This window comes from Montipora capricornis, chromosome 9 (genome assembly GCF_036669925.1).
Source record: "Montipora capricornis isolate CH-2021 chromosome 9, ASM3666992v2, whole genome shotgun sequence".
Classification (NCBI taxonomy): domain Eukaryota; kingdom Metazoa; phylum Cnidaria; class Anthozoa; order Scleractinia; family Acroporidae; genus Montipora; species Montipora capricornis.
The window spans coordinates 30,789,697-30,802,196 of record NC_090891.1 but is presented as its reverse complement, the minus strand read 5'-3'; the positions used below and the strand labels follow the sequence as shown (position 1 = coordinate 30,802,196).

At 38.6% G+C, this 12,500-nt stretch overlaps 1 protein-coding gene and 1 long non-coding RNA gene across 5 annotated transcripts in view; both read right to left on the bottom strand.

The window, feature by feature from the left end:
* Positions 1-12,500, bottom strand: part of LOC138016999 (uncharacterized) — a 62,560-nt gene that overhangs the window by 20,378 nt on the left and 29,682 nt on the right. Inside the window, exons 1-6 of one of the 4 annotated variants that reach the window (XM_068864196.1) lie at positions 4,474-4,974; positions 4,065-4,187; positions 2,844-3,579; positions 2,230-2,457; positions 146-244; positions 1-57 (exon numbers count right to left, since the gene is read on the bottom strand). The exon at positions 1-57 is cut by the window's left edge and continues 56 nt beyond it. The exons of 1 other annotated variant lie outside the window; for it this stretch is intronic. In XM_068864196.1, coding sequence (XP_068720297.1) covers positions 1-57; positions 146-244; positions 2,230-2,457; positions 2,844-3,579; positions 4,065-4,118 — 1,174 coding nt within the window. In that variant the 5' untranslated portion in view covers positions 4,119-4,187; positions 4,474-4,974. Of the gene's footprint in view, positions 58-145; positions 245-2,229; positions 2,458-2,843; positions 3,580-4,064; positions 4,443-4,473; positions 4,975-12,500 lie in introns of those variants that run through there. 2 more of the 4 variants (XM_068864194.1, XM_068864195.1) reach the window with 2 other exon arrangements.
* LOC138017000 (uncharacterized) overlaps positions 8,255-12,500 on the bottom strand; it is a 4,819-nt gene continuing 573 nt past the window's right edge. The window contains exons 2-3 of the long non-coding RNA XR_011125912.1: positions 12,321-12,443; positions 8,255-9,060 (exon numbers count right to left, since the gene is read on the bottom strand). This is a non-coding gene — a long non-coding RNA (uncharacterized lncRNA). The remainder of the gene's footprint in view (positions 9,061-12,320; positions 12,444-12,500) is intronic.

The window sequence follows — 12,500 nt, the reverse complement described above, 5'->3', positions numbered from 1 at the left end:
TGACCTCATGTAATGAGCCACTTCTTGAACTTTTTCTTTCATGTCCACCCTCTGCTCCTGAGGATACGACAATTGCTCATTATGTATCTTTATATCGCAATCAAGTATGCACTCAAAAATCGTTTAAAAATTAGTCATTACATACCTTCTCTGCCTGGCTGTTCGTCATGATTTTCAGAAATTGAAGACAGAGCATTGTTGTCCTGTGCAGAATCTAAAAGCCTTTCAGTCGTACTGTTATTTGCTGCAACAATTCAAACAGCAATTCAAATATTAATGCTCTTTTATGTTAACTTTAATTTGATTTAATTCCAACGAGGAGGATGGTATTGGCTATTTCATAGTTTCTCTCTGAATGGCATATAATTGTTTATGGAGTTTGTTTATCCTTAGACTTGAACTGTAATTTTTGCTGGTGTATTATATAATGTATACTTCAATTTTATTACTTATGTTAACTTAATAGAAAGATGACCCATAAGCTGTACTGCTTTAAACATATTAGTTTAAAATGAGCCTTGATGTCTTGGCAGGCTGCTTCAATGGCTTCTTCGTGTGCCCCTGACGTCTCTACAGTGCCATAGACCTTATTCATAAATGGCGGTCACTTTATAATTCTTTTGTCGAAGTGCAAATTAGCCTACCAAGCCTCGATACCATACAGTGAATTGAAAAGAATTATTGCTCTAAAATGAGGCTTGGAAGGCTAATTTGCACTTGGACAAAAGAATGATAAATGTAACTGCCATTTATGAATAAGGTCTATACTGTTAAAAATAAATTACCTCTGAAAAAGGTTAAAGCTATCAGCTACATTCATGAAAGGAAATTTTAAACAAATTTTAAAGTCACAGAGTTTGAAACTGAGCACCTGTAGTTCCAAAAGCTGCTCACTGACTCATCTTTTAACTAGTAAACGTTGATCATGATACCAGGATGTGGTCTGCTTTAACTGAATTGAGGTCATTGTACCATATAAGTTACAGCCCAAATTTTTTAATCTCTAGTTTATGGCTTCACAATCTGGCCGTAAATTGAAGTGCTCCAACCTACAGTATGGACCAAGAAAACAAGGATGGCATGGTGCTAATAATATTAACCTCTTTAATAGTTATTGACTTAAGCAGGAAATAGTATCAAGAAGTAAATCACTCCCCGCTGGAAATTTCTAAAAGATTAAAAATAATAATAATAAATAAAAAAATAAACAAGAACATCTAACTAAATTATTAATCCTGCAACATTTACAGCAGACAAGTTTGAAAGTACGCCCGTCATTAGCATCGAATACAACATGTAATCAAGTGAAGTAGAATGTTTTAAACTTATTCTTCTTATGTTCTCTTCATGTGTGAAGATATCATGTTTTCACACCAAAGCTGACTGGTATTTCATTGGTGTTTATATAATAACTAGAGGATATTACAAGGTGGTGCAAAGATATGAATTTTATTTTGAGTGGTAAAAAATCCATTTTTCGAGCGAGAGCAGCAAGTGAGTAAAATATTGTTTTTAACACAAGAAAATAAAATTCATATCTTCGAGAACGCATGTTTTATGAGTCAAATGAGTCAATGAGTCATGAGTCAATGGACTCACAGTCAATATAGCAATAATTTGTTGATTAAGCCTAAGCCCTTGTTTCAGTGATTAGGCCTAAGCACTCTCTGAAATTTTAGCTTTCATTTAATTTTATGGTTTAATTAACTGCACTAACTCGTTGACTCATTGACTCATTGACTCCTTGACTCATAAATACTTGACACTCCATATCCTCAAGCCATTGTGTAATTTTCTTTTTATTGTACAGACAGGCCGATTGTTTTACTCACCATTTTTCTTTCTAACACCAAGCACAAACTGTATTGAAAATTCTTGCAGCTTGGTGGCAAAAATTTCTTCAATTTTTGTATTTCTTCTTCACTTGCAAGGATCTCCTTAAATAACTTATTTGAAATTGTATGAAGTTTTATTTTTTATCATGTCATAGAAGGATTTTACATCAGCTTCAGAGAACTTCACTAATCTATTACTCGCCATTTTTCACTGACTGTTTGCACGAACAACCATGCAAAGGTGGGAAATGATGTCATCAATAGTGATGATATGGAAAATAAGCTACTTGGGTCCCAGATGTAGCTTTGTATGATTTTATGAGTGGTGTATTTTCCAGTAAAACACTCCTGTCTATATAACAATAATAATTTTGTCGTAATGGCTTGTATTTACCATTCTTCTCTTTTTTCTCTTCCTTGCTTTTCTGTTGCTTCCATACATGTAGATGCTTGGTGGGTTTAACTTCTACATCCGGTGATTCGTCCAATTTATCATCAGAGTGAGAAGGTGTAACCCTGCAGGATCCTTGTGGTGTGGAATTGTTGGACACAAAACCTTCATTTTGTTGTATTCCTACTACCGGTACTCTTGGCATGCTTACCATCTCTTGTCCACCATGATCTTTATAAAGTCAAAAATAAGAGTATAAATAATTATTTTTGAGTGTTCAAGAACATAGCTTAAACCTCAAAGTTGATATTTTCAACCTCTAAGACAATTAACTCTCCCTTCCTATGAGGAAAATATGTGTCTACAAACAGTCAACCTACAAGTATGCTTTTGAAATGGCACTTAATTAAATAATAATATCTGAAGTCGAGGATGTCTTTGCTAAAAAGAGCATGTTTGGCAGTTTCCTCCTTGAGACTTTTTTGAATGGCTAAGCTGGATATGCAGATAATAAATAAGTTTATCTTTCAAGATGAAAAGGAATGATGTTAATTGTCTTGGACACCTACTGCACTAAAAACATAATGTTTGAGATATAAATTAAAACTAAAACTTACTTTGGCTCCCTTCATTTGTTGGAGGAATATTCACAGCTTCTATGGCCAAAGCCCCATTTTCTGCAGTACGAAGTCTGCCATTCCTTCGTTTGCGCCACCTTCGCCAAATATGTATTCCACCAAATACTGAACATATGGCAATTCCAGTACATGACAAAATCAAGGCAATTCTAACAGTTTGTTGTTTGTCTTTGGATTCATTAAGATGTTTTGCTAAACTCTTGGTTATTGGATTATGTTGTGTTGTAGCCAGTGATGTTGGAGCTGGTCCACATCTTTTATCTGGTCTTGGAGCACAATATCGATGAGTAGCTTTTAATCCCTTCTCGATGCATTCCTGCTGTTCCTCATCTTTGCCATCGTTGCAACAGTAAGAACACTTTTGGCAGTCACGAGTTGAATTGCGGTAGAAATATCCTTGGATACAAGTCCCACTGCAAACTGTGTCAGACTCACGGGTGCAATTCTTGGTGACTATTTCATGCTCTGCACATTTATGACATGATTTGCACCCGCTGTAATCATACACTTCTGAAAATGTCTTTCCATCGACACATTTTTTGCAGTCAATGTCAGTCGGTGGATATGTTATGTGTTCTCCACAATTTGGGTACAATCCCCAACCAGGGTGGCACAGTGAACAATGTAAACAGTCTTTTAAGCTACCATTTGGCCAGGTGACATAAAAAACGTTTAAGTCATTTGGATCACACTTTTTAATGCACTCAATCAAACTCTAAGAAAGAAAAGAATAAACTTAGATAAACTAAATTGGTTAGGTAACAACCCATTTTCTAATGCATATCGTTTGCATTGAATTAAAAATAGAATAGATTGTAATCTGAGCAGTACTTAATGCTTGTTCAAAACCTGATTAGCACCAATAAATTGAAGTAAACTTCCATGGTAACGTGTTAAACTTCAATGAAGGTTTTGCTCTCATCTTGTCACAATTTGCGCAAATTGATCGACTCCACGAGGAATAATTCTTATTAAGCATTAACTTTAACGAAATCACCATTTTTTTTTTAAGGCAATGATGCAAATTAAATGCCTATAATTGCAATAACAATAAATTATCAACAGTAGAAAATATTATAATTTTATCGGGTTATTTTAAGCACCAGCATGAAGTCCAGTGAATTGTTTTATTACAGATTGTCACAAGAGAGAGCAAAAATATTTTGGTGAACAAGGAACGTAATTGTAAAAGTTACTTACCAGAAGGAAATAGCCACAAAAACTCAACAAACACAATAAGATAGTTGGTCTCATGTCTGTCCGCTGTCTCAAGGCAGTCGCAGTATCTCAAGTGCTCATCATGGATGCAAGCGTACTTAATTTCTACACAACGGACAATATATGCTGAGCGTTAACTTACGGTTAAAGTGGACTTATCAAGATCAATCAAGTTCTAAACGGCGATAACTAAGTGACGTTACGTTGACAAATTAAAAGGGATTTTTAAAAAACATTGTTACAGGAATGTGAAGAAATGTTCGCTATCTTTTGCGTAAAGTTTTGCGCAAGGGTTGTGTTATTGATCGCAAAATTAACAAAAACAAAGACACGTTTGCTTGAAATGGGAACTAACGAATTAGCAGCGGAAATGTAGAATCATATGACGCACCGAGAACTGTAAATTGGATCAACTGGCCATGGGCACCCAGCGTTAAGTTCCTTAGCCTTTGACTGTGTAGAGACAACCGCGGGATAAATGATGATTGAAGAAAGAACCGTGAAGCCTTCTCCTGATCAGCAAAAACTCCTCATTTCTTGCTGAGCTAATCAAATGCATAATTTTCTCCTGAAAGATTAATTAAGACTACGCTACGTCAAGGTACTCATCAAATCAATCTAAACATCACCGAAGCGTGTCTTCCAGACGCATTGTGATAATATTGCGTCACAGATGTACGCAGAGTGCCATTTCTTCTGTTTGCCGCAGCAAAGCAATCGAGGGAACTGAAACTTCCACTCGGTCCTTTATTATCACTTGGGTGGGAATTTTCACCTCGAGCACGTGCTAGATGGAAAGAAAATACCACACTTTTGCGCGCTGTGTTTTGGAAGCAGGTGTGGTGTGGCCCATTGATTAGGGCGCAGATCCGGAGATCCCGAGTTCAAGACCCGCTCTGACCACTCGTTTAATTTGTTCCTGGCAGCCCATGTAGACTACTGGTTCAACGTCCCAGCTGCACTCGTAAGTAGGTACCTAACTGGTTTGCCTCCGGCCAGTTAGGATTCTTAACAGTTGTTGTTGTTCTTCTCCGTCGAAACGCGTTAACGTTAATCGTGTTTTATTGGCGCTGAAATGCTCCGCTACGGGACCATAGGCGCCTATGGTCCCGTAGAGGAACGGATAAAGGTTCACTGTTTCTTTACAAAAATGATTGGAACCGTTCCACTTTTTATCGGACCCGTGCCATTTTTCCTTTGTCGTGTAAACGCGCCCTGTAGTATGTATTGTATTGTATTGTGACTCCCTATCGTGTCACGCGATTTTTTGCCAACTCATGACACGCATGTTGAGGAACAGTCAATTTAGCCCAACCTCGGATCATTCGTAGCGTAACGGACAATATTTATTATGAAGTATTTGGGAAATCGAAAATGCAAAAAAACTCACCATATCTTTGCTTATGGCGAAGAAAAGAAACGAATGAAAGGCACTTTTGCTACATGTTGTGTTTTTAATAGTTGTGTAGCGTCGCCGAGTGCATAAAAATCTGTAAATCTGACGCGTCGCGCCGTAAATCTGACGCGTAATCTTGGTCATCGCAATTGCCTCTGATCGAGGAGAGTCATGAAGGGGTAAAATGGGAGCCTGGATTGATCTGATTTTTCGGTGCAAAATGAAATTTGATCACTGGGAACTAGGATTTTGTTACTGGGAATGGGAGATAAAGAGTCCTTGGTGCGAATGGGATTTGCATTATCAGAGGTTATCAGGTATTTTTAATAGTTCTGCTCAAAATTCCTGATATCAAAAATTTCATGCGGTCTTCTTGCGTTCCTGGCCACGGCCATGTGAGTGTGAGGACCTTCCTGATGGTTTTTTAACCTCAAAGCTTCCTACATCCTTACCTCTAATAAGGCTTTACTAGCACGAAGCGACTTCCCTAAACCCACTACAACCAATGTAATGGCCGTTTTTATACTAGAGACGCATAATTCGTCTGGGACGAGCTTGGGCAAACATTTTTTCTGCGTCTGTTAAATTCGTCTAGTATAAAGACGGCCACAAGACGCATTATACGTCTGGACGAAGAATCTATTTAGTGCGTCTTCGAAGACGCACTAAACTGGAAAGTTCGTCCAGACGCATTATGCGTCTAGTGTCCGTCTTTATACTAGACGAATTTAGCAGACGCAGAAAAAATGTTTGCCAAAGTTCGTCCAAGACGAATTATGCGTCTCATATAGTTAGTATCGTCTTTACACTAGACGGATAACATGAGAGACGCATAATTCGTCTGGACGGATTATGCGTCTCTAGTATAAAAGCGGCCAATCGTTTGAAAGGAAGAAGGTCGGAAAAATTTGTCAAGCACTGGAACTGAAATGTCCTTGAACGTACCCTACCGATTTGCAATACCTTCGGCCTAGTGATTGTTGCGGGTCTAGTGAAGTGGGCGAAGAAGATTCCGAGGAGGATACTGGTGAGGATACTTATGTTGATGAATTTAGTAAAGAAGATCATTACAGTGACTCTGAAGGTGATGTAGAGAAACGGGAGACTGCACCATTCAGAATGCTTTCATGTGCCAGGTGATAGCAATCCTTTTTCATTGGACACTCGGGTAAGCAATCCCACGCAGTTACAAATTAATAAGCTCTGTCTTTATTGGCTCCGTTCTCCAGTAATTTCATGCGTCCTTTTGAGACTTATCATTAACTTTTTCGTACAACACTTTCGATGTCCTAAAATTATATTTTCCCTATCATTTCTCCGGTTGGGATTTTAGTAGCAGGGACTGGGATTTCTAAGAAAACTTGCCACTGGAACACAGATTTTGTCCAAACTTGGAAATGGGAAATGGGATTGCTCCTTGCCCCCCCCCCCTCCCCCCCCCCGCACCCCCCTTCCCATTTTTCCTCCATGACTCTCAATGAGGAGATACCGAGTTTGAATCCTACTTAGGCTGCCTTCTGTGAAAAGTGTCTACGATGCGAAAAAATCTTACTCATGCGCAGCCAAATCGTGACCCCCCCAAAAGTCCAAAGTCCAAAAACGGTCGAACAAAGTAATGGAGACAATTTGAAGCCAAGGGAGACTTCATTGCATAACTTGCAATGTCTTCTGTTGGCCGGTAGTTAAAAGTTCTTTTGACAGATAAATTTAGCTCGATCAGTCTTAACCATGTTTCTCAAATCCAATTAGATTACGAATACCACTCCATGGCCACACTGATAAATGTGTGGGCCGGAGAGTTTCCTGGGGACCGCTTCTCAAACGTTCCCAAAAGTTTTCGTGTCGGAAAAGTCATTCGTGAAACTGCTAGCCGCAAGCTTTGGAAAGCCGATTTTTTCACCATGTTTTCAAGGCAACAAAAAGCAAAGCCAGACTGTGAAGTTTGGCGACTTAAAGTGGCAACCTCGTTCCCAGGGTCTCTCTTCTCTGCCTCCATTGTCGTTGACGACAATGGAGGCAGAGAAGAGAGACCCTGGGAACTACTATGATCAAATTTTTACCCCTTGATTTCTTGAGTGTATCACATTGAATTCCATGAAAGAACAAAAACGCCATCTACCGTTTGCAAATACCTGCACTAGTTCCAGAGATATTTAAGTAAATATTGAAAAATGGGTCAAATATGTAAATGAGATGACTGATGATGTCATACACTCAACCCAATATTATATTGAGTATATAAATAGGGCTACCTTGGCCAGTTTGCAGTGCAGACCATTGAAAATTGGTAGTCTAATAGTTCTACAGGAAACACACCTATGACTATAAAAAATTCTGTTCCCATGGCAACTCACTCTTTTCCAGTCCCCACCCACTTGATTTCAATATGTTAGTGATTTTCAGCTTGAAAAATGTTAAACAAGGCCACAAACTCGAGCTAACATATTTATATGCTTGCTGGATCATGCATATGAAGTGCTGTTAGCAAATATGAAAATGGAATACCAAAGGTGGCCAGGAAAGCTTTTAATATGGGGAGGTCTGGAACCCAGTATGATGTCATGGTAACAGAACTGTTAAGCTCATATTGTGGAGAACATTTAGTAGACTCTTACTGCAAAAAATCAAAAATTCCTGATTCAAAATGGCTGAGAGATCTCTTTTCATCATATTTGAACAAAATTTGGTTGAGTTTATGTAGTCATCACTTGGCTAATTTGCATATTTTAACAACTCGCATATCTCTGGAACGAAAAGAGATAAAAGGAAAGGAAAGGAAAGGAAAGGAAAGGAACTTTATTCAAGTGTCTAGTCGTTCTAGCGCTGGAGCGCTAATTGGGGACACTGTAAACTGAAATGAACAAGGAAAGTAATATAATAAATATTTGAAAAAAGTAAACAGCATTTTTCTTCTCACACAGACTACTTGTTTATGTTTCAGAATTGCTTAGATAGGAAAGATGCGATTTTCGTCAGAGTACCCCTTGAAATCCTTTCCGTTCCAGATGGAATTGTGACACTCGAAAATGGCCAGAAAAGTTAAGCGACGCTCGAGAAACGGGCCTTAGAACTCCCCACAAATACTAAATTTTGATTATTGCAGCCAGTGATGTTGGAGCTGGTCCACATCTTTTATCTGACGGTCTTGGAGCACAATATCGATGAGTAGCTTTAATCCCTGCTTGATGCATTCCTGCTTTTCCTCATCTTTGCCATCGTTGCAACAGTAAGAACACTTTTGGCAGTCACGAGTTGAATTGCGGTAGAAATATCCTTGGATACAAGTCCCACTGCAAACTGTGTCAGACTTACGGGTGCAATTCTTGGTGACAATTTCATGCTCTGCACATTTATGACATGATTTGCACCCGCTGTAATCATACACTTCTGAAAATGTCTTTCCATCGACACATTTTTTGCAGTCAATGTCAGTCGGTGGATATGTTATGTGTTCTCCACAATTTGGGTACAATCCCCAACCAGGGTGGCACAGTGAACAATGTAAACAGTCTTTTAAGCTACCATTTGGCCAGGTGACATAAAAAAGTTTGGCCCACAACGTGGAAGGCAGTTAATCAAACCCTAACAAAAAAAAGAATAAACTTGGTCAGGTAACAGCGTATTTTCTAATGCATATAGTTTGCATTAAATTAAAAATAGAATAGATTGTAACCTGAGCAGTACTTGTTCAAAACCTGATTAGCACCAATAAATTGAGGTAAAATTCCATGGTAACGTGTTAAACTTGCTCTTGTCACAATCCTCAATACAAGTTCTCAATACAAGGAATGATTGATTGAGTTGCCAGTAATCGTTTTCCCCTTTATACGCAGAGGTTTCTGGGATCGCTATGGGGCAAACATTGCAAGTCGCTACAAGAAAATGTATGGTGGAAACTTATTTCGACGTCCAAAAAATGATTTTAGAGAGAGATCAACGCTTTTTTCGACACAGATTTATCCGAAATCGATTTGGGCAATGTTGATACGTGGCAAATGCTTTGTTTGAATAACCGTGAAATATGAGATAAACTTTACTCGGGTTCACCTTGCTCGGGTGAGGATCCGTAAGGTTTATTGCTGTTTTTTGTAAAATTAACATCTCGTCATGGTCTCGAAATATTACAAAATTAGGTACAAATCTGGAGGAAATAAAAAGTGACAGTAAATCCCTTTTAGTTGTGATTACCTGTGTCTAGGCTGTTTTCTTATTAGTTATGTCTTGCATGAACTAATTATGGCTTCTGGAAATATACTCCTCAAAGGAGAGAAGAAGTTGCCAGAGGAGATGGAAATTCTTTTTACAGAGCTATTGCTCTTTGGAGGGATGAAATGAGTGATGAGAAACATGAGGACACTTGTTTGATTGAGAAAATTCTAACGGTTTTCAAGCCGCTACAATTTTCTACAAACTCAGCTCTGTATTAAGAGTCCAATCACTTTAATGTAGCACAATGATTCTGCTCAAGCAAACCATTTCAATCTTCTTCTGCCTCGAGGCAGCTGTTTTAATGCTCCTTTTCCATAGAATCTCTGTTTCAATGGATTTAGATAACACTGTGAATTCATATCTGATATGCCCCAGCTGTTACATGTAAACAAACCTTTTTTTCTGTCAAACCACCATCTACATGTAAAGTCACTGGATCTAAGCAAACTTGTCAAGCTCCACTATGACTTCGTCCAATACAAAAGAGTCATCTTATACTAGTTCTCTGTAGATCTGATCTTTGGAGCAGGTCTTTGACGTTTTAGTACGTTTTAGTACTCCCACAATCGTACTCTCTTATGTACAAAGTTGCTGTAACCTTGTACAAAATTACTTCAACAGACCTTTGTACTCATCGAAACCTTGAATTGGTCACGATTAATACCTCTAGCCCATGACAAACATCATTGTTATTCCTGGGTGAGTAAAATCCCAAATATTCCAACGTGAGGAAGAACCTTTTGCTTCTCTGGGTACCTTCGATCGTTGTCACAACCCCGCACAGCACAATGATCGCCACTAGGCATATTTCCAATATTATTTGAATTGCTAAGTTTAGAAAGAGGCCAAAAGCCAGCCCATACACACGTAAATACAATTGAAAAGGCTTTACTGAGTCATTTCCTCCAGATTATTTCCTAATTTTGTAATACTTTGAGACCATTTCACAACAAATTTTACGCCAGCAAGGAAGTTAACCCTTTCAGGCCCGATAGTGCCAAATGGCACTTATAGATTTTACTCTGTCTAACGCCAGACGATTTTACTCGTCAATGGGGAACCCCTCGGGCCTGAAAGGGTTAAGCTAACAGCATCCAAAAACTATGTCCCCGTTTAACCCTTTCAGGCCCGATAGTGCCAAATGGCACTTATAGATTTTACTCTGTCTAACGCCAGACGATTTTACTCGTCAATGGGGAACCCCTCGGGCCTGAAAGGGTTAAGCTAACAGCATCCAAAAACTATGTCCCCGTTTAACCCTTTCAGGCCCGATAGTGCCAAATGGCACTTATAGATTTTACTCTGTCTAATGCCAGACGATTTTACTCGTCAATGGGGAACCCCTCGGGCCTGAAAGGGTTAAGCTAACAGCATCCAAAAACTATGTCCCCGTTTAACCCTTTCAGGCCCGATAGTGCCAAATGGCACTTATAGATTTTACTCTGTCTAACGCCAGACGATTTTACTCGTCAATGGGGAACCCCTCGGGCCTGAAAGGGTTAATTAGCAAATTTTGTCTCATATTTCATGGTTATTCAAACAAAAACTTTCATTTGCTACGTGTCAACATTGCCCAAATCGATTTCTAATAAAACTGTGTCGGAAAAAGCGTTGATCTCTCTCCAAAATCATTTTTTGGACGTGAAACAACTCTCCGCCATACATTTTCTCACAACAACTTGCAATGTGTGCCCCCTGGCGATCCCAGAACCCATTGCGTATAAGGCATGGGGCAACGACTTGTGACGTCATATAGTAGACACAAGATGATGTAAAATCACAAAAAATGGAATATCTATGAAGTCGTTTTCTGTATAGAAGTGAAACTTTTTGCAGTTGTTATACTCGTAACAAAGTTCCACGATATGGCCCAGTGTGACGTTTCCATAGCAACGCAATGGGCTCCAGGCTGCCTCCATCCAAAGGGTAAAATCAGAGTTTCCCTCCCCAATAAGGGTTATTTGCTCTTGATGTTCATTCAGTGCGTGTGACCGAATATGGACATTACACAGCACAGGCACAAGGAAGTCTGTTCGACTATGAAGCAACAAAGAAGGCATTTCGATATCGGCAAGGTAGAGGTCTGTTAACGAGTATGTTGCTATGGTGACATCATAATCACTATTGCAATCTGTAGTTTTGGTAGCACATCAACCCTGGAAAATTTCAACCCTGCAGACTTAGTATTTGCAAAGATATTCCACGTTTTGTGATCTTACATAATTTTGGTATCAACTATGTGACGCCACAAGTCATCTAATTTGCATAAACCAAAATCTTGAATAGCTCGGCTACCAAGAGTGCTATCACAATAAAGTAAACGCTGTTCTTCATCATTTTGAAGCTCTTTCGAACAAGCTAATAAAAAAAATTGTGTCATATGCACCTTAATAAGCGTTATCTTAAAAAGGATTACAATTTTTTTTACAAGGCAACTATGAAAATTAAATGCCTTATAGCTAGCAAAAGTATTACCGGCATACAATAATATAATTTTTAATCAGGTTATTTAGGTACCGGTGCAAAGTCCACTAAATTCAATTTGTTATTACAGAATTGTCATACGAGAGAGAACACAATTTTGCTGAATTTTGGTAAACTGCGAACTTAAATGTAAAACAGAATTTACTTACCAGAAGCAAACAGCCGCAAAAACTCAATAAAGACAACAAAAACGTAGGTCTCATGTCTGTCAGCTGACTCAAAGCAGTCGTAGTATCTCAAGTACTCATCATGGATGCAAGCGTACTTAATGTCTAAACAACGGACAAGAGATGCTGAACGTTAATTAACTACGGTTAATAAGGAATGCA